The following is a 24,093-nucleotide window of genomic DNA, read 5'->3' on the forward strand; positions in this document are numbered from 1 at the left end:
ATTATTAGGTGTGTTTCACACAAGGTGTTTACCATTTTTTGTTAGAAAAGGAATAAGGCCACCTATAACGAGGCGGTGAGGTAACTTAAATGGTTTTGAGATTTAACATTTGAGAGAGATTAGCAAATATGCTTGTACGTTGCAATGGAATCCAATAGGTCTTAAAAACTGTACTTCATTCAACGAGTTGTTCTAACTAATATGAGCACAGATTGTGAGTTTGGATTACATGTGGGTTAAGAAAGACGTAAGGGTAGTATTGGAGTTGGATTATGTTTATTGGCATGTGGAGGATGAACTCGAAGTAAGTTTATAGAAACAATAGAAGAAGAAATAAATTTGAGGTGGACCCATGATATAATTTTTTAGAGGCCAGAGGTAGCTAAATTGAAGCTTTATCATAGTATGGCTATTCACATAATGCATCATTTTGGGCAAACAGTCTCTAAAAGAAATTTATTTATAAAGCTAGAAACTCAACTTACCCAACTACTACATCCCACGCGTCAGTTCAAAGTCTCTGAACCATCTATCTCATGCCATGTCGATTCTCCCTAAACTCCCTCTCTATCCACTGCCCTTGTGTCCACCCACCCTGGCACCCTCTCTCTTCCTCTCCACGAGATTTCCTCCGTGACCTTCGTGTCCCCCTTTTGTCGTGCTCTCGACTACTCACTCTCAAATCTCCACGAGTTCAATCTTCCTCATCCCCGCTAGCTACTCCCTCTTGAGCACGACCTGGAGGCATGTGTTGTGAGCGCGGCATGGCACGAGTAGCGCATCATGACCGTGAGATGCTTTACTCAAGACCCGTCACCGGCATGGGGGCGAGGTATCGGAGGGCGAAGGGAGGAAGGCTACAATGTGCGATGCGAACAAGGCACACAAAAAGGCAACTCGAATCGACGATTTCACATGAAGCCAGTACCAGATCATGAATGAGACAGCCAGATCACAAACAGTGACATGAAACTCTTTACAGGTGAATTATTGAGAATAAAAAATAGGTTGAAAAAATGCTTCGCACTTTAGTATTAAAAAATAGAGATAGAGAACAAAGATCTAAGAGAATATTTGTATAATTTCTACTCTTATCTTTTCTATTTGGATTAGTATTCCTATTCATGTTATTATTTATAGTTTTAAAAACTTATTGTGAGGTGTTTACCATTTTTTATTAGAAAAAAATAGGCAGAGAGGTAACTTAAACGGTTTTGAGATTTGATAGAGATATAGTTTGTCCGATTTTAGAGTAAAAAAGAGAAAACTTCAGCAAACGAAGGCAGAAATGATTCTTTTCCCCATCCAAATTCCTGGTCCTGGCTCCACCTGCAGTGCCTTCGACCGGACCCCACACTGGACAGCGTGTTCTGGGCCCAACCCGGCAGTGAAACACGCCGCACAAGCCACGCCAGCGACGCGACGCAGCACGCAGCCGTTCCTCAAAAAAGGCTCGAGCTCACCCCCCGCACCAACCAGTCCATCGCTGCCCGAAACCCCAGCCGACCGGCGGCGGCGGAGATGTCGCTGTCCTCGGTGAAGATCGGTGAGGAGGTGTGGCTCACATGCCTCTCCCACGCCCTCACCACCGAGACCGAGGAGGTCATGGGCCTCCTCCTGGGCGACATCGAGGTCCGTCGCACACCACCTGATCCTTTCAGTTTCCCCATCTCAGGAATGCTTGGGTGGATGTTTTGGTTTTCTCCTCTGACGGGATCGTGGTTGTGGTTGGTTTTACTTGCCTACCTGTAGCTTTCCAGCAAGGGCGCCACCGCCCTGATATGGGGGGCGTCGCCGCAGATGAGGTGCGAGCGGAAGAAGGACCGCGTCGAGGTCAACCCCGAGCTTCTCGCCGCCGCATCCGCGCAAGCCGAGATATCCTTTTCTCCGCTCCCTTTTTCTTTTCTGAGATTTTGCTTGTTCCTCTCCCTTTGGTTCTGTGTGGAGTGGTATTGATTTTTCTGGGGGCTGGACTTAACTCCTGTTCGCACAAAATGACGGCCACCATCAAGAGGACTACGAGGGTGATCGGATGGTACCACTCGCACCCACATATCACCGTTCTGCCGTCCCATGTAGGTAAGCAATTCACATTTCCTCCACCGGCGAATCATTTTGTGCCCAGGGTGGCACATTTGTGCTTCAACTAGCTCAAGTGCCCTCGGTTTGATGTTGGCATTTGTCTCACAGAATAGCTGTAATGCTGTCAAATATGTGTCGGTACGCGTACATGATTTAGGAATTTCCTGATGATGTTGTTATTTGCGAGCACACTCTTTTAAGTGATTTATCCCTTACTAGGTCCCAACTGATGTCAACTTGCCATTTCTTATAATGGATATCAAGTATGATAGCTGCCGTTGGCACTAAGTAGCTTTGCTTTTGAGTACCCGGACTTGGGAACATGCTAAAAATAGACATTAGCTTTGCTCCAGAGGTTCAAGATGACAGTGAGCGCGTGTTTAGTCTCAGGAAGTTGGAATTTGGGGGTTACTGTAGCACTTTCGTTTTTATTTGGCAATTAGTGTTTAATCATGGAGTAATTAGGCTCAAAACGTTCGTCTCGTAATTTCCCACCAAACTGTGCAATTAGTTTTTTTTTCGTCTACATTTAATGCTCCATGCACGGGCCGCAAACATTCGATGTGATAGGTACTGTAGCACTTTTTGGGAATTTGGGGTGGAACTAAACAAGGCGTGACATATAATTTCCTTCATTACAAAGGCAGAGGGTCCATTTGTTGACCATTTGATGGTGGCTATGGTACTATGGAGTATGGAGGTCTTGAGAATTTGCTAGTGTATCTGCTTTTATGGGCTTTTCTCTTCATTCTCTTGTGAGATGCTGCCCATATACAATAAATTCAAACTATATTTTGTATAACCCCCATGAGTCGTATTTTCCAGATGTTCGTACCCAAGCAATGTTTCAGTTGCTGGATACAGGCTTTGTGGGCCTGATATTTTCTTGTTTTAGTGAAGATGCTCAAAAGGTATAATGCTTATAAACTCCATATGAACAACATGTTCACATCCTGTTTGGAGTACATGTATCATTTATTAGTATTGCTTGGATTTTGATATTCACGCAGGTTGGAAAAATCCAAGTGACTGCCTTTCAGTCAGAGGGTGGACAACAGCATGCGCTTCCTCTTTCCACCATCGCTCCAGTCATTGACCTTGATTCATCCTTTAGTTCATCAGATAATGCGTTCGCTTCACATTCTGCATCGGTTGAGGGCATGGAACAGGATACAGGGGATTCCAGGGCCTCAAAGAATAACAAGGTTTAGTCCGATACCACATGTACTTACAGCATTTATTTCATGGCCTTTTCTGGTACACCTATATTTTCTGCATGATACACTGTGCATATTTTGCTTGCTAGAAGGAGAATGCCTAAAACAATAAATGATGCTGGAAAGCTGGGGGAAAAGATTAAGTTTGCAACGCATCGCCCAAGTCATAACAGTTAGTTAATGCATAGCTGGTTGTTGAATTGAATATGTCTGGTCTTTTGTAAGCATTTTGTTTAGGGATCTTTTTTTGTTTGAAACTATTTATAGATATGGAAGTTAGTTCCAGCTTTAAACATTGACCCACGTTAATCAGTTAAGTAACCGTGCTGTTTGTGTCCTGAAGCTCCAGGCAGATTCCCTTCTACTTAAATGATCTGGTTCAGTTCGATTAATTAAGAAGCATCTTATGGTGCTTAGATGGCACCACCACTCGAAAACTACTCACTGCTGATTAAGAAAATTTTAGCTGTAGGCTTACAAAAATAAATTACTGAAATGTTCTTTTATCTTGTCAAATTTTATAATATGCTTTCACTCGCTTGTTTGGATGCTGGTGCCATCGCATGAGAGTAATCAGTGGCGGATCCAGGGGGGGCTGCCCGTGCTGCAGCCCCCCTCGGGAGCCTTAAATCACATGTAAAATACTGTTTATTAGCCTCTAAATCACCATTATTTTCTTAACTCTAGCCCTAACCTTCATTATTTAGCCCCCCCCCCCCCCCCCCCCCCTGAGGAGCTTATCCTGGATCTGCCCCTGAGAGTAATTAATGCCCTCCATGGTTATCTTTTTATTGCTCCATTTCAATTGGTTTGGTAAATCGTAAATCATATTGCTAATAACTTCTTACCATCATTTTATGTTGTGTCTTTGGTTTGGCTACAAGCCTACAACTGTACATTTTTAGATTCCAATTCGCTGAAGGTATTTACTAGTAGATAAAATGCCATGCCTTCCTAATGGAAGGGTTTGCAACAGGAAGTGATAAGCACTCATATTTCATATTATTTCATCTTGATAAAATACAACCATGTGAGACCAAGTATGTACCCTTCCACATTTTTAGACATGGGGCCTGTTGGAAAAAAAACTTAAGTGCCTTTTTTATAGGCACCTTTAGAAGCGGAGTGTCAGATTGCAGTTGAAAAGTGGGCTTCATTACTTCTAACCATCATGTGTAGTCTAATTTCATTAATGCTTTCACATTCCAGAGTAGAGTATAAACACAGGTGAATAATTTGTCTGTGATTAAGAACATATCGTGACATATCTTTTGAGGGGCAAGCTTGTCTGCTGATTCTATCAATGGGGCATTTTGTTGCCTGTTCTGATATTTGCTGGGGCCATGTTGCTTAGTTGAATTTGTGTATCCCACAAGTATCATTTAATGAGAATATGTAATACCTTGTGCTGTGATAATTGTGGAGTAAGCTTGTTTCTCATAAGAAAAGAGATTTTGTATACACAGTATGTTATTAGCACTGTGTTTTTACTAGTTTATTTAGTAAATCTTTGTTGAGTTGTCAAATGGCTCAATTGGGTTCAACACTGCTAATCGACGCATTTCAATTATTCATGGTGCTTGTTTTCATGCCTGAGCCCTTAGGCTATAGTTCATGCAGTCTATGTATGTGCCTACTTACTTACTGGTATACAATATACTGGCAAACTAACTGAACTTATTTCTGATTGTGATAGGCCTGGAAAAGATCTATGGATTTCTACTCTCATCCTGACACAAACCATTCCACAAATTATCAACCCAGAGAAAACCCCCTCATTCTGTACAATCCTGATAACACACAAGAAGCGTCTGTTGATCCATATGATTCAGATATGACTCCAAGCCTCCAGGAGGCTTTGCACCGGTCAACTATGGACATAAGGTATCCAAATAATGAGTAATCTAAATCATTTTGTTTCTTGAAAAGGTTACAGTAACAATTACAACAACAACATAGCCTTTCAGTCCCAAATAAGTTGGGGTAGGCTAGAGTTGAAATCCACCAAGAGCCCCAAGTCACGGTTCAGGCACTTCAATAGCTGATTTCCAAGTACTCCTATTTAAACATAGATCTCTATGTATATCCCAAGCTTTTAAATCTCTTTTTATTGTCTCCCCCCTCATGTCAATTTCGGTCTTCCTCTACCTCCCTTTATATTATTAGCTTGGCTTAGGACTCCACAATGCACTGGTGCCTCTGGAGGTCTCCTTTGGACATGGACAAACCACCTCCACTGATGTTGGACAAGCTTTTTTTCAATTGGTGCTACCTCTAGGCGATCACGTATATCATCGTTCTGAACTCGGTCCATTCTTGTGTGACCGTAAATTCATCGCAACATACGCATTTCTGCAACACTCAGTTGTTGAACATGTCGAATCTTTGTAGGTCAATATTCTGCTCCATATAACATAGCCGGTCTAATCGCCGTTCTATAGAACTTGCCTTTTAGCTTTTGTGGTACCCTCTTGTCACAGAGAATGCCAAAGCTTGTCGCCACTTGATCCACCCTACTTTGATTCTATGGCTAACGTCCGCATCAATATCTCCTTCCCTCTATAGCATCGATCCCAGATACCAAAAGGTATCCTTCTTAGGCACTACTTGACCTTCCTAACTCATATCTCCCTCCTCCTGTACAACTCCGCCAAAGTTACATCTCATGTATTCGGTTTTAGTTCTGCTCAATCTAAAACCTTTAGACTCAAGGGTCTACCACCATAACTCTAGTTTTCTATTTACTCCCGCCTGGCTTTCGTCCACTGACACTACATCATCAGTGAACAACATACACCAAGGGATATCTCCTTGTATGTTCCTGATAACCTCATCCATTACTAAGGCAAAGAGATACGGGCTTAAGGACTGACCCTTGATGAAGTCCAATTTTAATCGGGAAGTAATCTGTGTTACCATCGTTTGTTCGAGCACTAGTCACAACATTGTTGTACATGTCTTTGATGAGGGTCACGTACTTTGATGGGACTTTATGTTTGTCCAAAGATCACCACATAATATTTTTTGGTATTTTGTCATAAGCCTTCTCCAAGTCAATGAAAACCAAGTGGAAACCACATAACATTTCTTGATATCTTGTCATAAGCCTTCTCCAAGTCAATGAAAACCAAGAGGAGGTCCTTCTGCTCTCTAAACCGCTCCATAACCTGTTTTATTAAGAAGATTGCTTCCGTGATTGACCTTTCGGGCATGAAACCAAATTGGTTTGTTGATATCTACGTCGTTCCTCGCAGGCGTTGCTCGATGACTTTCTCCCATAACTTCATAGTGTGGTTTATCAACTTAATTCTCCGATAATTAGTACAACTTTGGATCTCTCTCTTGTTCTTATAGATTGGTACCAATATGTTTCTTCTTCACTCCTCAGGCATCTTGTTCGATCGAAAGATATTGTTGAACATCTTGGTTAGCCATACTATAGCTATATCCCCGAGACATCTCCATACCTTGATTGTGATACCATCAGGGCCCATCACTTTGCCCCCTTTCATCCTTTTCAAGGCTTCTCTGACCTCCAATTCTTGAATCCTCCGCACAAAGCGCCTGTTAGTGTCATCAAACGAGTCGTTCAGCTGAACGGTGGTGTTCTCGTTCTCACCATTGAACAATTTATCAAAATACTTGTGACATCTATGTCTGATCTCATCCTCCTTCACCAAGAGCTGCTCCCTCTAATCCTTTATGCACTCGACTTGGTTGAAGTCCCTTGTCTTCCTATCGCGAGTCCTAGCCATCCTATAAATGTCCTTTTCTCCTTCCTTCGTACTCAAACATCGGTAAAGGTCCTCATAGGCCCGCCCCTTTGTCCTCACTCACCGCTCGTTTTACAGTCTTCTTTGCCACCTTGTACTTCTCTATGTTGTTTACACACCTGTCATGATACAAGCGCTTATAGCACTCCTTTTTCTTAATAGCCTTTTGCACATCTTCATTCCACCACCAAGTGTCTTTCGAGTCGCATCCGCTCCCTTTGGTCACTTCAAACACCTCTGAAGCAACCTTCCGACCGCATGTTGTCATCTTCTCCCACATGTTGTTTGCATCGCCTTCATCATTCCAAGGGCCCTCTTCAATGACCTTTTTCTTAAAGACCTTTGATGCCTTCCCTTCTAATTTCCACCACTTCGTTCGAGCAACCCTAGCTTGTTTGTTCCCACGAGCTTGCACCAGAAAGCGGAAGTCAGCAACCACCAACTTGTGTTGAGCGACCACACATTCTCCAGGTATCACCTTACAGTCCACGCATGTTCGTTTATCCCTCCTTGTAAGGACAAAGTTGATTTGACTAAAGTACTGGCCGCTACTAAAGGTCACTAAATGAGATTGTCTCTTACGGAAGAAAGTGTTAGCTATCATCGGATCAAAAGCTATGGCGAAGTCTAAGACTTCCTCTCCCTCCTGGTTCCTACTACCATATCCGAAACCCCCATGAGCCGCCTCAAAACCTACACTTGATGTACCTACATGGCCATTAAGATCACCTCCTATAAAGAGCTTCTCGCTACTAGGCACAGCTCTAACCAAGCGATCTAAGTCTTCCCAGAAAAGCCGCTGAGCACTCTCATCATGGCCTACTTGGGGGGGGGGGGGGGGGGGGCATACGCACTACAACAACAACAACAAAGCCTTTAAGTCCCAAACAAGTTTAACTAAGATCATATCACGTTTAACTAATTACGTTTAAGATCATATCACTAATGACAAGTTTAACTAAGATGATCCTATTCCCTTGCCTTCTCACCTTCACCACACCATCCTTGAGGCTCTTATCAATCAAAACTCCTACTCTATTTTTATTTGAAGTTGTCCCTGTGTACCAGAGCTTGAAGCCGGTATTGTCCACCTCCTTCGCCTTCAGTCCCTTCTATTTAGTCTCTTGGACGCATAAGATATTTACATGCCTCCTAACCGTTGTGTCCACTAACTCTCTTAACTTACCTGTAAGGGACTCTACATTTCAGCTACCTAAACGGATCCTAGTTGGCTCAACTAGCTTCCTTACCCTTCGCACCCGCCGAGGTAGGTGTGAAGACCCTTACTCATTTTGCACCACACCTGGGCGCCGATGTGGCGCGCCCCTAAGGATGCGACGACCCGATCCTTGCTCACTTGACACCATGTCCAGATCGCGACACGGCGTGTCACAGGGGTGACGACCCAGCCCTTGCTCATTTAACACCATACCCGGGTTCCGACATGGCGTGTCGCTAAGAGGGTTACGCCCCAACGGGATTCTTTTGGGTTTCATCTCCATTAAAGTGGCTAAGTTTTTACATTGGCTCGCCGCGCCTAACACAACCCTCCTCCTTTACCAGGGCTTGGGACCTGCTATGTTGGGATACCATGAGCGGAGTTGTTACCGTAACAATTGATGTATATATTTAGAATCTTAACTAGTAAGCAATGTGTAGTTGTACACTACCTTGTAGTCTTGGGATTACCTTGTAATATCATTTAACTCAATTTTATGCAACTTTACTTCCCTAAGGACTCTTTGAGCTTTTCATTTCTTTTTTTCTTCGAATGAAACATGACATTGGAAGTATGCATGCCCTCATCACCCAAGGTTCTAGTCCTCTTTGGCTCAAACATGGGTGGCTTTCTGTGCTTTAATATTAATTAAAAATGTACTTTCATGTTAACCAGGTTTTACCCCTCTTTGGCTCCAATTCAGCGGCCTTCTTGTCAATGCAAAGATACCTTGACTTCTACATGTTCATGCCTTTTTTTTAAAAAAAAATTCTCTTCATGGCTTTTCAAAAAAGAAAATAAAGAAACCTCACTCATATGGTTATTGTCACAAGTGCCTTCTCTAATGAAACTATTGGTGTAGTGCCTTGTGTTTTTCCCAGCATTCATCTTATTGACTCCATGATGCTTTTTTTGACACTGCATGTCTATACCATTGAATACACTAAATATGAGCAAACAGGATGTGCCCTAGTGTTGTACTGCTGTTCTATGTTCCCTATACACTTGTTGTAGTGTCATGTCATTTCCTTGAAACCTTATGATGTATCTCATGAGATCAAGGGTATTTAAGTTCATTGTGTACGATAAGTCCAAGATGAAATGTCTTAAAGGTCCTCATATTTGATAAATATTCATGGATGGTTTACCAAAGGCAGTGTGGTTTAATACAACCATCTAGTTTCTAATCCAGTCTTTTTTTTTGCCAACAGTGGTGCAGAGTATAGAGGGAAAGAGGTGCCACTTTTTGTGCTCCCTACAAGGTATCTCCTCAAGCTGGACACCACGATGACCTCTTACTGTGATATGCAACGAGTCCTCTTTGAAGAGGAGCAATCAGCATATAATCAAGCTATGCAACAAAATATTTGGTAACTCAAGTTCCTTCTTGACAATACTATAAACAAAATCCCATGCTTTCTTATGTGGTAATATGTTTATGCGTCTGTTGCAGTGATGGGAAAATTCACCCTCATACATCCATTCACCATACGTCTACATACAACTCCTCTCTCTGCAAACTAATGGAGTATTGGTGAGAGCACAGTCTCCTTGTCTCATTTTAGCTAAATATACTGCATAATGCCAGTTAATTTATGTGGTTCACATTTTGTTCAATAGTTTGAGTCCAGCTGTTACTACGCTTCAGGATCGTCTGAAGGAAAATGAACTTCGGGTGAGTAGACTAGCTTGCATCTTTGGACAACTCTTGGCCTTGTAAAGCACTAACATGGAACCTACATGCGTCAGCTATCTATGTTACAAGAGGAGGCTAAGCAACTTGAGGCTGATACCCAAAGCATGAGAAATGATTCTCCTCGTCGCCTCATGAATCATGGAGCTGGTGGCAACAGTTCACCTATGGCTCAGAGCAGGCATCCTTTCTCCAACCAAGGGAGCCCTAGAAGCCCGAGAGGTGGCAGCCGGAGGAGGGCTTGTTGATGATCCTGTTCCGCCTGATGCGTTGATGAATATTGTCCGTTGTGTGCTTCCTGAAACCCCAGATTTGATGGACGAAGTGCCCAGACAATAGCACTGTACCTGTACATACCCATTGCCGTTCAGCGCTGTGCTGTTGTGGAACCCCAACGGTCTCATTTTGCTTTGTAGTATTGGGGTTCCTTATCCGGTTCATGGTTGGCCTGAGCTTATAGCCTGTACACTGTAGACTCTGTACTAGAGGTTTTCCTGAAAGGCTGAACTGCCGCTGCTAAGATGTGATGTTCCCGGGCATAAGCAAAGATGAAGGTTGTCTTTGCTTTGTAATTGGAAAAAAACCGACTTCGGTAGCGATCCATTTTCTTGAAATGCTATAGCTCTAAGCTGCAGCCACACCTTGCTTCGATGGTGCCAAAGCTTTCTTTCAAGTGCGATGCATGCAGTGGCCTGTTGAGATCTTATCTGTATGGCAAACAGTAACCTAGCGTACTCCATTCGAAATTGTAAGACTGTAAGACGTTTTAGTTTTTTTTTTACAAAAATAATAGATATACGTTATGCCTAGATATGTAAGTAAAAAATCAATGCACCTACAAAAGTAAAAACAATGTCTTATAATTTGGAACAGGGGGTGCCTTTTAAATACATAGTAAAAATCAATGTACCTATATAAGTAAAAAACGTCTTACTATTTAGGAGGGTGTAGTACATTCGAAAGGTCCTTGTGTGGTTTTGGTAATTGAGTGACAACTCTAGGTGGATTAATTGTGTTTATATAAGATACACATGTGATTAGTCCACAAGTACATGTGTGTGAGCAACATATGCCGTGAAGGTGAAAATGATTTAGAGATGTTGCAAAGCTTACACATGTGATGATGAATGGGCTTATTGTACATGAGACATGATATTGAGTCATGTGATCAAGGTGAAGAAGATCAAGACAAGACTTGGCTTGATGGACCGGTTGCAAGCGTGAAGGACAAGTCGAAGGCTTTGGAGCGATGGACCGCGTGGCAGTGAAGCTTGAGCAAGACTTAGCGCCGATGGACGAAGGCAACAGTAAAAAGCAAGTAAAGTCAAGATCGATGAACCAATATAATCACGTGATGATATGAAGTTGATCATATCATTGTTGATCGTGTTGGTGCATGTGTTGCATCGACATTGGAGGAGATGGAATGGAATGCGCAAGGCAAAGGTATAACCTAGGGCGTTTTATTTCACCAGTCATAAGTGTGTAGAGAAGTTTGTGATCGGGTTTAGGATAGATGGCCGTACTATCAAGAGGAGCAAACTTGTTTGCATATCGGTCATCTAGTGCCACTCGAGTGATCTAACTTTGCATCGTCGCTAGGATTGAGTGGCGTGGCAAGTTGAGTGGCTAATCCTTTGAAAAATAATTGTGAAAATACTAACACACATACACATAGTGGTGTACACTTGGTGGTGTTGGCACATTTATAAAGAAGATAAAGTTGGACTTGATGTGGATCAACTCGGCGATGGAACGGAGGTGAGAAGGGTTCGAAACTCCACCGGTGGAGTGTCCGCCCGTAGAGTGCGGACAGTCCGACGGTGCCATCGGCGCCCTATACAGAAAAGACAGGGTCTCACAGAGTGCACCGGACGCTGGGGTCCTGCGTCCGGTCAGTGGCAGCAGAGCGCGTGCAGGCATCGGTCTTCGACCGGACGCTGGCGCTGAAAGTGACCGGACGCTGGCAGGGTGCGTCCGGTCAGGCTGACGTACGGTGACGTAGACGACGAAGAAAAGTTGGAGAAGGACCGGAGGCTGATGCTACGTCCGATCGTGACCGACCGGACGTGTCTGGTCACGACTAGAAACGACCGGACGCTGGGGTTCTGCGTCCGGTCACTTTGAGCAGCTGTGTCCGGTCATCACTTGACCGTTGAGATCAAGCGACTGAGGTTGAACGGAGGCGACACGTGGCGAGCATCCATTGAACGGACGTTGAGGTCCTGCGTCCGGTCGATATGACCGGCGCGTCCGGTCAACCCGAAAAACGCTCAGTGAATGGGTAACGGCTAGTTTAGCCTGTGGGGCTATAAACAGAAGGGGGTCTCGGGCATGGCTAGTGCCGAGCACCTCGAGGGACTTTGTGTCCATGCTTGAGAGTGCTTAGGAGCGCTCCATCTCACATATGCTTGATAGTGATCATCCGATTGTATGAGAGATCGATTCTAGTGTAATTATATCGTGAGGTTGCATCGAGTGACACTAGGTGATCGAGTTGCAAGCCAGTGGTACTTGTTACTCTTGGAGGTTGCCACTTCCTAGACAGCTTGGTGGTGGTCTCCGTCGAAGCCCGTAAGAAGCTTGTGCGGTGCTCTGGAGAAGAGCTTTTGTGAGGGGCATTGTGCTCACCCCGCGGGAGCCGCGAAGAGCAACTCTAGTAAAATATGTCATTGAGCTACCATCACTTTCAGGGTAGGTTCTTACGGTGCCCGACGTGCGGGCTTGGCGGGTGATGCCAATTAGCCGCCGAACCACTAAGTGAGCGGTCGACACAACGGGGACTAACGTGTTGGCAAGCACGTGAACATCGGGAGAAAAATCATCGTGTTAACCTTGTTCTTCCCATTGGTTTGTAATCCCTTTTCACAAGCTTGTATTTATATTTTATATGCATTATGCTTGTGTAGTTGCTCTTATAATTAGTTAGCTTGTGTAGCTTACTAGTTACCTTCTTGCTTGTGTAGCATAGAAGTAGCTTCCTTGCGTGACTAATTTTGTTTGTGTAACCTTGTTAGTCACATTACTTAGTTTGTGTAGCTAAGTAATTGCGCTATCTATTTTGACATTGGTTGCCTTGTTATTGAGTATTGCTAGTGAGCTTAGGTGGTTTTGTGCTTTTGCTTACTAGCTTGTGTAGGAGTTCCCTTGTTGCTTGAAGTACTAATGGCATAGGTTTGTGTGACCTTGCTTCTAAAATTGGTTAGGTGAGCTCTAGCTAGCCCGACACCTTTGTTGCTTAATTAGTATCTTTAGAAGGTGCTAGAGAACATAAATAAAGGGGTGTAGTCTTGACTAGACCGATAGTTTTAATTCCGCACTTGTTTCGATTAGCCAACGTGATTAATTTTAGAAAGGACTATTTACCCTCCCTCTAGTCCGTCATCTCGACCTCACAACATCACTACATGATCTTCATGCTCTTGACTCTTGAGAGACGCCTCATGAAAAACAATTGGGACAATGCTTTTTTAGTGAATATATTATTTTTTGCTGAAGTTTTTTTTTTTGCAAATTGTTCATTACAAAGAAAACTAAACATGATTTTCCTTTCTAGTTAGAAATGAACAATGATCCACCTATATATATTATAATTATAACCAGTAAATAATTCTGTAGCCCAACGAACCAAAAATATATAATAAACATTTATAAATTTGCATTTTGTCAGACAAAACAGCATCATTAAAGGCTTAAAAAAGTGGGATAATTGAACTGTTCGTTTGAACTTATCGGCCATTGTACAATGTTTTTTCTCACAATAAAACAACCTTAATCAACTTATTAGCCACAGAAACCATCAGCCGAACATTGTTGTATTAATAGTACAAAATTTACATTGCTGGATTCAGTAATCTAAGATAATATATTCCTTTTGTGAATACTGCGTGTGAAATGGTCGTATTCAAGGCCTGGCACCTTGGTACGTATATCTGTACATCTTGAAATCGTACCGAGTGATGTTGACGAGCCGCAGAGGCGCCGGCCCGAAGCGAAGGCCTCGCACGATCCGGGTCACGCACGAAACAGAGCACAAGCCCGAGCGCGAACACGATGAGCGCCGCCGCGACGCGGCTGCAGGAGCGGGAGCGGGAGCAGCGGCGAGCCGGCGATGGTCGCTGGCGACGTCCTCGTCCTCGTTGTCGCCGGAGCCGGGTTTTTTTTTTGGCAGCCTTGATAACGAGGCATGCTGATGTGTATTGAAAACAAGTGGATCACCCAAGAAATTTTGAGCTGATTAGCTGTCAATCAGTACAAATTCTCCTATTCTCGAGAGCTAGCCTGTTTGTTTGGCTGTGGTTTATCGTAAATGATAGTACATTTTCAGCCGAAACAGTATTTTTCTCTCACACAAACCAGCCAGCAGTACTTCTTCACGAACCAGCAACGATACGAACCAGCCAACCGAACAGGCTAGCTCTCGAGAGGAACGTGATCTGTGTGCACTTGTGCAATCCCCGTTCCCGTATGACAACGATGGACCCTTGAAATCGACATGGCACAAGCTATGCCTGATCGGCTCATGGGACGCGTGTTGATTGGATTCGGGTATGTTTAGCATCATGTACGTACGTAGGCCTAGTGCCATTTCGTCGCCATCGTATGCAATGCAAGGGGCATGATTGGTTCTGTTTGCCCAATCCCACGAGTGGACTCGCTAGCTTGTCGTCAAGAACCAGCAGCTATTGTAGGTAACCGGAGTAAACAACATATGGTCAGGTTGACCGTGACCAAAACTAAGGATATCCGTTCCATGACCTGTCCCTTCTTCCTTCCATGGAGCTGGTCCACCTCCTTGGACCAGCAGCCCCGTGTACGCGTAACGTACCGGTGCCGCCACTCGCTGACTCGCCCATTCCCTCGGCCCCTCCCGGCTGCTACCTTCCTTGCACGGTTGGTGAAACACACGCGCAACCAGAAGAGCGTCAGGCTCATCAGGCCCCGCGCGGGGCGTCCGACCTCTCCTTCCCCGAACGCGTCGCCGCTGGCCCGCTGCTCTGCTTGGGCCACCCCCGCCGCCGCCCCGCGAATCGCACGCAACGGACGCCCGACGTCACAAGGAAACGGAGCAGGTGGGATCATTCGGTCAGCAGGCCATCAGAGTAGCATTATCGCAAGGACGCCGCGGGCATTTTCTTTTTCTAGTTCATTCGTCTGGGTCAAACGCACACGTCCCTTCCAGTTCCCTCCTTCGTGCCCTCCATAAAAGATTTTCTTTTTGATCGCATTCGCAACCGCCCCCGGCGACGACGGCGTCTACAGTTATACAGTACCGCCGCCCGTATATCTATCTACATCTACCTGCACCGCTGCACAGAAGTTCAACGCCGGCTCGCCTCGCCCTCGCCTCGGCATCCACAGACGCGCGCGGGCGAGCTAGGGGCCGGCCGGGGGCTCTCTCTCTCTCTCTGGTGCATGGCGGGGGCTGCAGCGGTCCAGCGAGACGTTCCGGCGGTCGGGCTCGTCGGGGCTGGTGTGGGACGACAAGAACTTCTCGGGGGAGATCAAGCCGGCGGCGGAGGACGACGCGGCGCGGGCGGTGGAGCGCAGCCGCTCGGCTGGGCACGCGCACGCCGGGTACAGGGCCACGGGGCGCGTGCCGCCCGCGCTCGACCCGCCGTCGCCGCGCGTCGCCATCTGCGGCTTCTGCAGGCTCTTCGGCGGCGGCGGCAACGGCAAGGGCAAGGGCAGGGACGGCGGCAGCGCCAAAGCCAAGGGGAGGCGCCACTGATCTTGTGCGTACCTCGGTACCATCGGCAATCGGAAGTTCGGAACGCGCTCCGAATTTGGTAGCTTTTGTCTGTTAGTTTTTTTCCCCCCTCTCCATCCTCTTTGTGATCATGTATGTATGTATCTCATGTCCTGGGTGCAATTTATACTACTATCGTAGAAGACAGAATTACATTTGAGATGATTGTGTAGAGTACAACTGCACAAGTGAATAGAGGTGTCAGGCTGTCAGTGCCAACTCCCATGAATTTGATCCTGCTCTGTGGTTTGAATTTGATCGTGCTGTGTGGTTTCTGTTCTTCCTTCCATGAACCAAACACAAGGTTTGGACTTTGGGACACAAATTTTCACGCAAAGCAGTTCGATTCCTGCTGGAGTTCGGAAAAGTTTGCTACCTGTTTAGTTGAATGGCTTTAGTTACTTCTGCACATATGAGGGAGAAGATGACATGAAATTTCCAGATAAGCTTGTTTGGCTGTTTCTTCAATTTGGAATCACGAACAGATGTTTCTTCACGCTTCTTCCGTTTCTTCGTTACGCAAGGAATCGTCGCCTTCCACACTCTTCTGGCGCCGCATGCCATTGACGATCACGGTGTGGGTCGGTGGCATGCTTTCTTTGACGAGTTGAAAAATGGACTCCAGCTCAAAATTCGTTCAGCGTTAGTTCTCTATCTGCAGCGGGATCGAGTTAAGAAGGCAGCATATTCAAACTTTCCAATTCCAACGTAGTAGAAAAGGCAGAAAAGGGAATCATTTTTGGAGTAGTTCAAACCACGATTCATCAGCTGGAAGTTTCAGACTTTCAGTGCGGAGCTGCGCCGAGATATGATTTCATTTCTCTACAGAATGCAGATTGGTTCATACAAACTGTAGCCTAAAAAAGTTATTATAGCCTATGTTTCGAAACAGATACAATTTGAACCGGCCTTTTGTTATTAAAAAAAAAGCAGACATTAGACGTATCTGAAGTCTGAACTCAATTTCGTCCTGTAAAAGAAGGCCTCATTTCAGTTCCTGCGCTGCGTCCAAAAGAAAGAAAAAAAGCAGAAAGAAATTCAGTTCCTGCATCAGTAATTCAGTACTGAAAAAAAATCTAGCGCACTCTATTAGTTGGTGGCTGCTGGGGAAGCTGGTCTCAACGGGAATAATGAAAGCCCCAAGCCCGTACATACAGATACAGTGCATACAATTAAAATCGCTGGAATACCCCCGGAAGTTCGTGTTTCTCGTTTTGATTTATATTTATACCCGTAGATTAGATTTGACATCATCATATTCGTACATGAAACTTTTTTTTTTGAAACGAGTCATACATCATACATGAAACTTGGTACCAAAAGGAAAATCCTTTGGTAAAAGCCATTGGCTCAATCACTTGGGGCCAAAACTCAAATCTTCACCAATAAATGTTCTGCAGTGCTAGCATCCGGCCGGACACCCATGCATGCACCCCATTTCCCCTGCCGACTGCACTCCGCTTCACGCGCCAACACGGGGACCCGCATCGCCCCAGACGTCGCCCACGCCTCTCGACCCCCACACAGGGAACGCTTGCTACCCTTCCACTTCCCTCGTCCGGACGTCTGCACCTGTTCGGTGGCGCCCCAGCAACTGCAGCATGCAGTAGTGGTAGGTGGGTCACATTGCAACATGTGCAATACCACATCTACTTTTGTAATATTCAGATAAAACACTTGCAGCATATATTCGAAATAACTAAAACCCTTGCAACATATGACTGAAACACTTGCAAAAACACTTGAAAGCCATTGCAAACACATGCCACATCCAGATAAAACACTTGCAACATACATATGAAACACTTGAAACATACGCTTGCAACATGCATGTTATGTAACATCCAGATATACTATTGCAACATCCAGATGAAACATACGTCTAAAACACTTGAAACATATGTTTATAACATGAAACATACGCTTGCAACATGCGTATATGGCCACTGCAACATTCGCAACATCTAGATGAAATACTTGAAACATACGTCTAAAACACCTGAAACACTTGGAACACGACATCGCCAACGACCATGGCCTACCTGACGGGGAACTACAGTAGCCAGTAAGCGGCGCTCGGGTGCAGTCTGTACACATGAGAGAGAGAGAGGTCGTCAGCAGCGCAGGTCATGAGTTCGGATGTGGAGAGGCTAATGCATCGGGTGGAAGATCAGCTCGTCGTGCCGCTCGTCTTGAGGGGCTCGACTTCATGTGATGTGGCTCGCCGGGCTCAGCCATGTCTACTGTAGCTCACTGGGCGCCACCCACGTGTCATGATGCTCCGCCGCTAGGGGGCGCTCAACTTCTTAGGTGGTGAGGGTGAGAGGAGCTCGAAATGGGGGTATTGATGAGGAGCTTGTAGTGGTGTCTGCCTGGTGAGTGTGAGAGGAGGATTATCGGTGTTTTGTAAATCGGACTAGTAAATTTAAACGATTGTCGTGCTACTCTAGGAAGACGATGGTAGCATACAAAGAACACGAGTATTTATACTGATTCAGGCCGAAGCCCTACGTCCAGTTTCAGAGATGATCGATTGTGTGTTCCTCGCTTGAATGCTCTGAAGTTATTACAATGGGGGTGCAAGAATGGTGGAAGACGTAGGAGAGCTAGAGCTAGGAGATGGACTACTTGAAGAGAAGCTCTAGGAGCCCTACTACAATGAAGAATGTGTGAAACAGTAGAGGATGAACGGGAATGATGCCCTAGCTGTCCTTATATATAGTTTGGGGACAGGGCATGTACAAAGAGGAAGGTTCTTCCGACCGAAGGGTCATGAGCCTGAGGAAGGGCCTAGCTAACTTGGTTGCAAGCTACGCCGTCTTGTGGTGCACGTCCGGGCTTGGTTGTCATCATGGTCTTGTGACCACGTCGCGGTATGGTGTAGAGTGGTGTTACTATGCTTGCTGTGGCGGCACTATAGGCACGGTGGTGGTTCGCCAGCCGTCCTGTGCGACGTGGTCTTCGCCGTGGTCTTCGTCATCACCTCCTAGTTTCCTAGGGCGTCGTACAGGAGTTGGTAGCCGCCCTCGGGTCGTCGATCGTCATGTTGGCTTGTGGTGTTGAGGGCCACGATCCCGATCATTGGGGTCGTGGTTCCCGCCGGTCTGGGCGGCCTCTAAGTCAAGGCATTCTTCGTGGATCCCATCCCATAGTGGTTGAGATCGTACATACGTCTTGTCAGACCGTATTTGGACGGTGGGTCACCATACTGGTAGTCACTGTCGTGCGGTGTTGTCTTGTCTGTGTAGCGTGGCGCAGGGGTGGCGTTTGACCAGACTGAGGTGACCGTTGTCCCCTTGGTCCTTGCGGGGTTAGTGTGGCGTGCTTGTTCTTGTCAGAGCAGGCATGCTTGGCTGGGCTCGACCCCTCCCCGTTCCTTCCAGGGGTCAGGATGGTGGAGAGGTCATGCGTCTTTCGTGCGCCGTGCGGCTAAGGTAGAAAGAAGGGGTCATGGCTAACCCTGGCCTTAGCGTCCGGCCTAGTTTACTTGGCTTAGCTGGGTCTCGGTTGCTCGGGCCTTCTCTAGCTGGTGTATTGTGGGCCGCATTGCCTGCTAACTAATCGATGCCTTGAGACATCCTGGGGTTATAACCCCGACAAGGATGCTAGCTCATTGTGTCGTTCGCCTAATGAGGATGAAAGGAGTTTGAAGAAGAAGCAGAGCAGAAGGCGGTGTCGGTGGAGGCTGAGAAATGAGTGGATAAGAATTAATCAGGGAGTGGCTGTCCGTGGGACAGATGAGCGTGGAGCATCCGATGTTTTCGGGAGCGTCGGATGCTCAGGCTACAGCTTTTCCCATAAATGAGCGTGGATTATGTCCCATATTTTCGGGAGCGTCCGACATCTGGGTTACCGTGCTTCCGATAAACATTTTCATTTAGAATTTTTTTCACTTGTCAGGTCACAGTCAGTTTATACGGATAAAACTGACTTATGCTAATCAAAGAAAAAAGTCATAAAACTTAAAACAAATGTCGTTTATCTTTAATCCTGTCGATGATGACCAATGGCCGCATTTTTATCTAGAGACAGAAAAGTGCAAGGTACTTGATTTTGATAGGCAAAAGGCAGGCAGCATGTCTGATGGTAGCGATGCTTGCCAAAGGTCAGAAAAAGGTGTTGAATTACCTGGGACAAGGTTGAAAAGGGCAGAACAAAAGATACTCGTGTTGGGGATTGCCTCAGGTGGATGCATGGCGCAAGTTCTAGCGCTCGCATTCGGTCTTTTCAGCTACTTTGGTTAGCTCTGGTCTTTGGAAATTCAGGTTTTGACCAAGAGATCCTATAGGGAAAGAAAAACCAAAACCAAATCGAAAAATAGAACAATTCGGTTAGATCTATTCGGTCCACCAAATTGACCAAACAATAATGTATACTCCCTCAATTTTAAATTATCATACGTTTGGACTTTTCTATATACGTATCTTCTTTTATTCCAAATTATAAGTTGCTTTGACTTTTTTGGTATATTCATTTTGCTATGCATCTAGATATAATAATATGTCTAGATACATAGTGTCGGGTACCATAAAACGGGGTACTCCGAGCGTACACCAAAAGAGTCACTTAAATCTCATCAACAACAAAGCCAGAAGGTAAGCCATGGGTTCACCACCAGCCCCGTCCGAGCCCACCGGCTCTCCGCCTCGCCTAAGGCCTCGCATGGGAGGTCTCGACACCCTGACGAAATCTCCGCCTCGCGCGAGACCTCTCATGAGAGGCCTCGGCAAGGAGCCCAATTTCCGTCTTGCCCGAGGCCCCATGCGTACAGCCTCGAATGAGACAGCTATTCTCCGTATCTCCCGAGGCTGGCTTATCAATAACCTGTCGCTCCCGCCTCGACCAGTCTTCCCGACAGCCTGTCATGTCCTATTAATGCATCAACCACTCCCGCAATCTCAGCCGGACGATGGCTCGACACCGCGGACTGGCCGACGGGACAAGGAGTCGCATCAACACCATACCGGCTAAGACAAGGCACGGCGGGGATTACCGGCCACTGTGTTCTGGCACTGTGCCCACGATCAGCGCTGGCGCTACGCTGTGCCCCGTAACACCCGCCCCGAAAACAACGCGGCATGGGAGGTCTGGCCCGGGTCATCATCGCCTCCAAACCAGCGTACTAGACCAACCGCTCCCTCTGAGCCTCGGCACCCTACATCAGGGCCTCGGCCATCTCGAGATTCACGTCTGCCGAGACCCCCACCATGGTTCAGCCTCGGCACCAACCGAGCCTCGGCCTCGCACGCAGTCAACCCACAGCGACCCGCACGCTGACCGCCGCGCTCGCTTCGAGGTAGCCCTGGAGCTCCCATGACGCACAGGATCGGATGTGACCAGCACGTCGCCCCAACGCTTCAAGGATGGACCACTCCGACGACCATGCCGCCACAAGAACAGGCTACAGAGCTCGGACACGCCGCCTCCGTTCGCACGACACCGTATAGTTAGCACACGTACTACCCTGGTCCTCCCTTCAACTATAAAAGGAAAGGATTCGGGCCGTTTCTAAGGGGGGAACAGAGGCACACACAAAAACAACACCCTGTAACATGCATACTCACCCGCTGTCTGAGAGCAACGTCTCAAGCAGCCTGCATCACCCCGTGCCGAGACCTGGGACTAGCTCCCTCTCTCACCTAGCTTGTAACCCCCTACTGCAAGCACCTCGGTGCAAGGAATACAAGATTGATCTCTCAGACTGGATGTAGGGCACCGATCGCCTGAACCAGTATAAGCCTTGTGTCTCTTTGCATCACCATTTGGGATCGGGAACACGCAGTACAAATTTACTAGTTGGTTGAGGACCCCTCGGTCCGAAACACCGACAGTTGGCGCGCCAGGTAGGGGCCTCTGCGTGTCAGTTTCGTCATCCCAACAAGTTCCGGATGGCAGACCCCGTACGACCACTGTGTCTCGGCACGGTGATCTGGTTCGGGAGCCTAGAGTTCATGTCTCTAGGGCATGAGTATGACATGGTACTCCTTACGCCCCGAGCCCCACCGACCAATGACGACGTCACGCATCGGCAACCTAGGCGCAGGCGGCACCCGAGCGGCCACTCTCGCCGCGCTCGCCAAGCACGATGCGAGCAAGATCACCCCGACGCCACGTGAACCCAGGGCGACACGCCGCTCTCCGCCGGTATCCTACGACCAGCTGTTGGCGTAAGGTCCCTGGTTGGGGACCTGTCTAGCCTGAGCCTGGACAAGGGCAAAACACCGGTGGCGTGCGGCGACGCCCCGTCATCAAGCTCCGCTCCACCACTCCCTGAGGAGCCAACTCCAGCGGAGCAGGGCCCGGTGACGGCGCCATCCCCATACCCCTTCGGGTTGAGAAATGCCACCGCCTCCTACGCTTACGCCTACGCTTCCGCTCACGCGGATCCCTTGGGATGCCGCCAACGCTTTGCCCTCGACTTCGACACCACCGCGTCGACCCACACCCACGCTGATTCCTCGGAGGTGGATGAGGCGTGGGCCGGAGTGGATTTCTCTGGACTCCACGACCCTGAAACCATGCGCCGCTTCTTGACCGCAAGCGACTACTACTTCGGCTACTCCGATTCCGACGACGAAGGTGCTTACGACCCCACTCACGAGTGTTTCCACGTCGGGCTCAGGATGCCGAGGGCGGACGAGGAGGATGAGGGGGCAGGTAGCCGTTCCCCGCTTCGCCCGGGTACAGGCGCCGCCACACCTCCACGTGTTGTCCTGCCAGCGGCACAGAACGAGAACTTCGCCCCTGCACGACCTCAACGCCCAGACCTGGAACAGCTCCGTGAGCTCCAGGCCAAGGTCGAGCAAGACCGACTCCTCCTACAGCAGCTTCGAGATACTCTCAAGCAGGAGCATCAAGGTCGCGGCAAGGGCGGAGGAGCCCAATAGAGGGCTCGCGATGTGCACCACCACATCCACGACGATGAGGGGAGTGAGCAACCCCCAGTCTTCAATCGCGCTAGCCAGAACGTCGCGGCTGTGGCAATGCTGGTCCGTGCGATGCCCGAGCCTTCTACCACAGAGGGGCGACAGGTCCGTGGTGAGCTCCGAGATCTCCTAGAGACCGCCGCGGTGCAGCAGGCCGAGAGTTCCACCTCCCGACGGCATGGGGGCGCCTCGGACCTGCCCGCGGCACTGCCTCAGCAGAATAGGGAGGCCTCGGTACGTCCCGAGCCCGCTCGGGCACCGATAGCCCCCCGGATCCCCTTGCTGCTCGACCGCCTCGGCAACCAACGCGAGGCACAGGGAGACCATGAAGTGGTTAGCAGGCAACGATGCCACGACAACGAGGGGCCCGCCCAGGGCTACCACCCACACCGAGGTGGCCGTTATGATAGTGAGGAGGACCGCAGTCCTTCTCCTGAACCGCCAGGCCCTCGGGTCTTCAGCAGAGCCATCCGCGCCGCTCATTTCCCGGCCCGGTTTTGGCAACCAGCCAATCTTGCAAAGTATAGCGACGAGACCAATCCTGAACTCTGGCTTGCCGATTACCGCTTGGCCTGTTAGCTAGGTGGCGCGGACGATGACCTGCTCATCATTCGCAACCTCCCCTTGCTCTTGTCAGACTCGGCGCGAGCCTGGCTCGAGCACCTTCCTCCCTCACAAATCCACGACTGGCGCGACTTGGTTAGGATCTTCATCGGGAACTTCCAGGGCACATACGTGCGCCCTGGGAACTCCTGGGATCTTAAGAGCTGTCGCCAGAAACTAGACGAGTCTCTCCGAGACTTCATCCGGCGCTTCTCCAAACAGTGCACCGAGTTGCCCAGCGTCAGCGACTCGGAAATCGTCCAGGCTTTCCTCTTTGGCACCACCTGCCGAGACTTGGTCCGAGAGTTAGGTCGGAACATGCCGCGCTCAGTTGCCACGCTCCTCGACATCGCCACCAACTTCGCCTCGGGCGAAGAGGCTATTGGAGCCATCTTCCCCGATAGCAATGCCAAGGGGAAGCAGAGGGACGAGGCCCCCGAGGCCTCAGCCTCCCACCTCCCCAAGAGAAAGAAAAAGGGCTACCTGGAGAAGCAGGAGGTCCTGGAGGCCGATCTGGTCGCGGCCGCAGAACGCAAGAATCCCCGAGGCCTTAAGGGCCCTAGGCCCTTCGACGACATGCTTAGGAAACCTTGCCCGTACCATCAGGGCCCGGTAAAGCACGCCCTCGAGGATTGCTCCATGCTCCAGCGTTACTACGCCAAGCTCGAGCCCCCCGACGATGACACCAAGCCGAAAGGAGCCGGCGACCGGGACGACGACAAGGACGACGGGTTCCCCGAGGTGCACAACGCCTTCATGATCTTTGGCAGACCCTCGGCGTGCCTTATGGCACGCCAGCAAAAGAGGGAATGCTGAGAGGTCTTCTCGGTC

At 48.0% G+C, this 24,093-nt stretch overlaps 2 protein-coding genes across 2 annotated transcripts; both read left to right on the forward strand.

The window, feature by feature from the left end:
• The first annotated feature begins 1,426 nt into the window (after positions 1-1,426).
• Positions 1,427-10,366, forward strand: LOC136517882 (uncharacterized). The gene is made up of 10 exons (XM_066511538.1): positions 1,427-1,632; positions 1,753-1,875; positions 1,992-2,079; positions 2,908-2,993; positions 3,093-3,287; positions 4,996-5,183; positions 9,503-9,661; positions 9,745-9,825; positions 9,912-9,966; positions 10,041-10,366. The coding sequence occupies exons 1-10, from the start codon at positions 1,522-1,524 to the stop codon at positions 10,230-10,232; spliced, it is 1,278 nt and encodes a 425-aa protein (XP_066367635.1). The 5' UTR covers positions 1,427-1,521; the 3' UTR covers positions 10,233-10,366.
• Positions 10,367-14,037: 3,671 nt separating this feature from the next.
• LOC136516035 (uncharacterized protein At1g15400-like) lies at positions 14,038-16,122 on the forward strand. Its single transcript, XM_066509451.1, has 2 exons — positions 14,038-14,139; positions 15,365-16,122. Exons 1-2 carry the CDS (start codon positions 14,038-14,040, stop codon positions 15,713-15,715), a joined length of 453 nt encoding a protein of 150 aa, XP_066365548.1. The 3' UTR covers positions 15,716-16,122.
• Positions 16,123-24,093: the final 7,971 nt, after the last annotated feature.

This window comes from Miscanthus floridulus, chromosome 17 (genome assembly GCF_019320115.1).
Source record: "Miscanthus floridulus cultivar M001 chromosome 17, ASM1932011v1, whole genome shotgun sequence".
Classification (NCBI taxonomy): Eukaryota; Viridiplantae; Streptophyta; class Magnoliopsida; order Poales; family Poaceae; genus Miscanthus; species Miscanthus floridulus.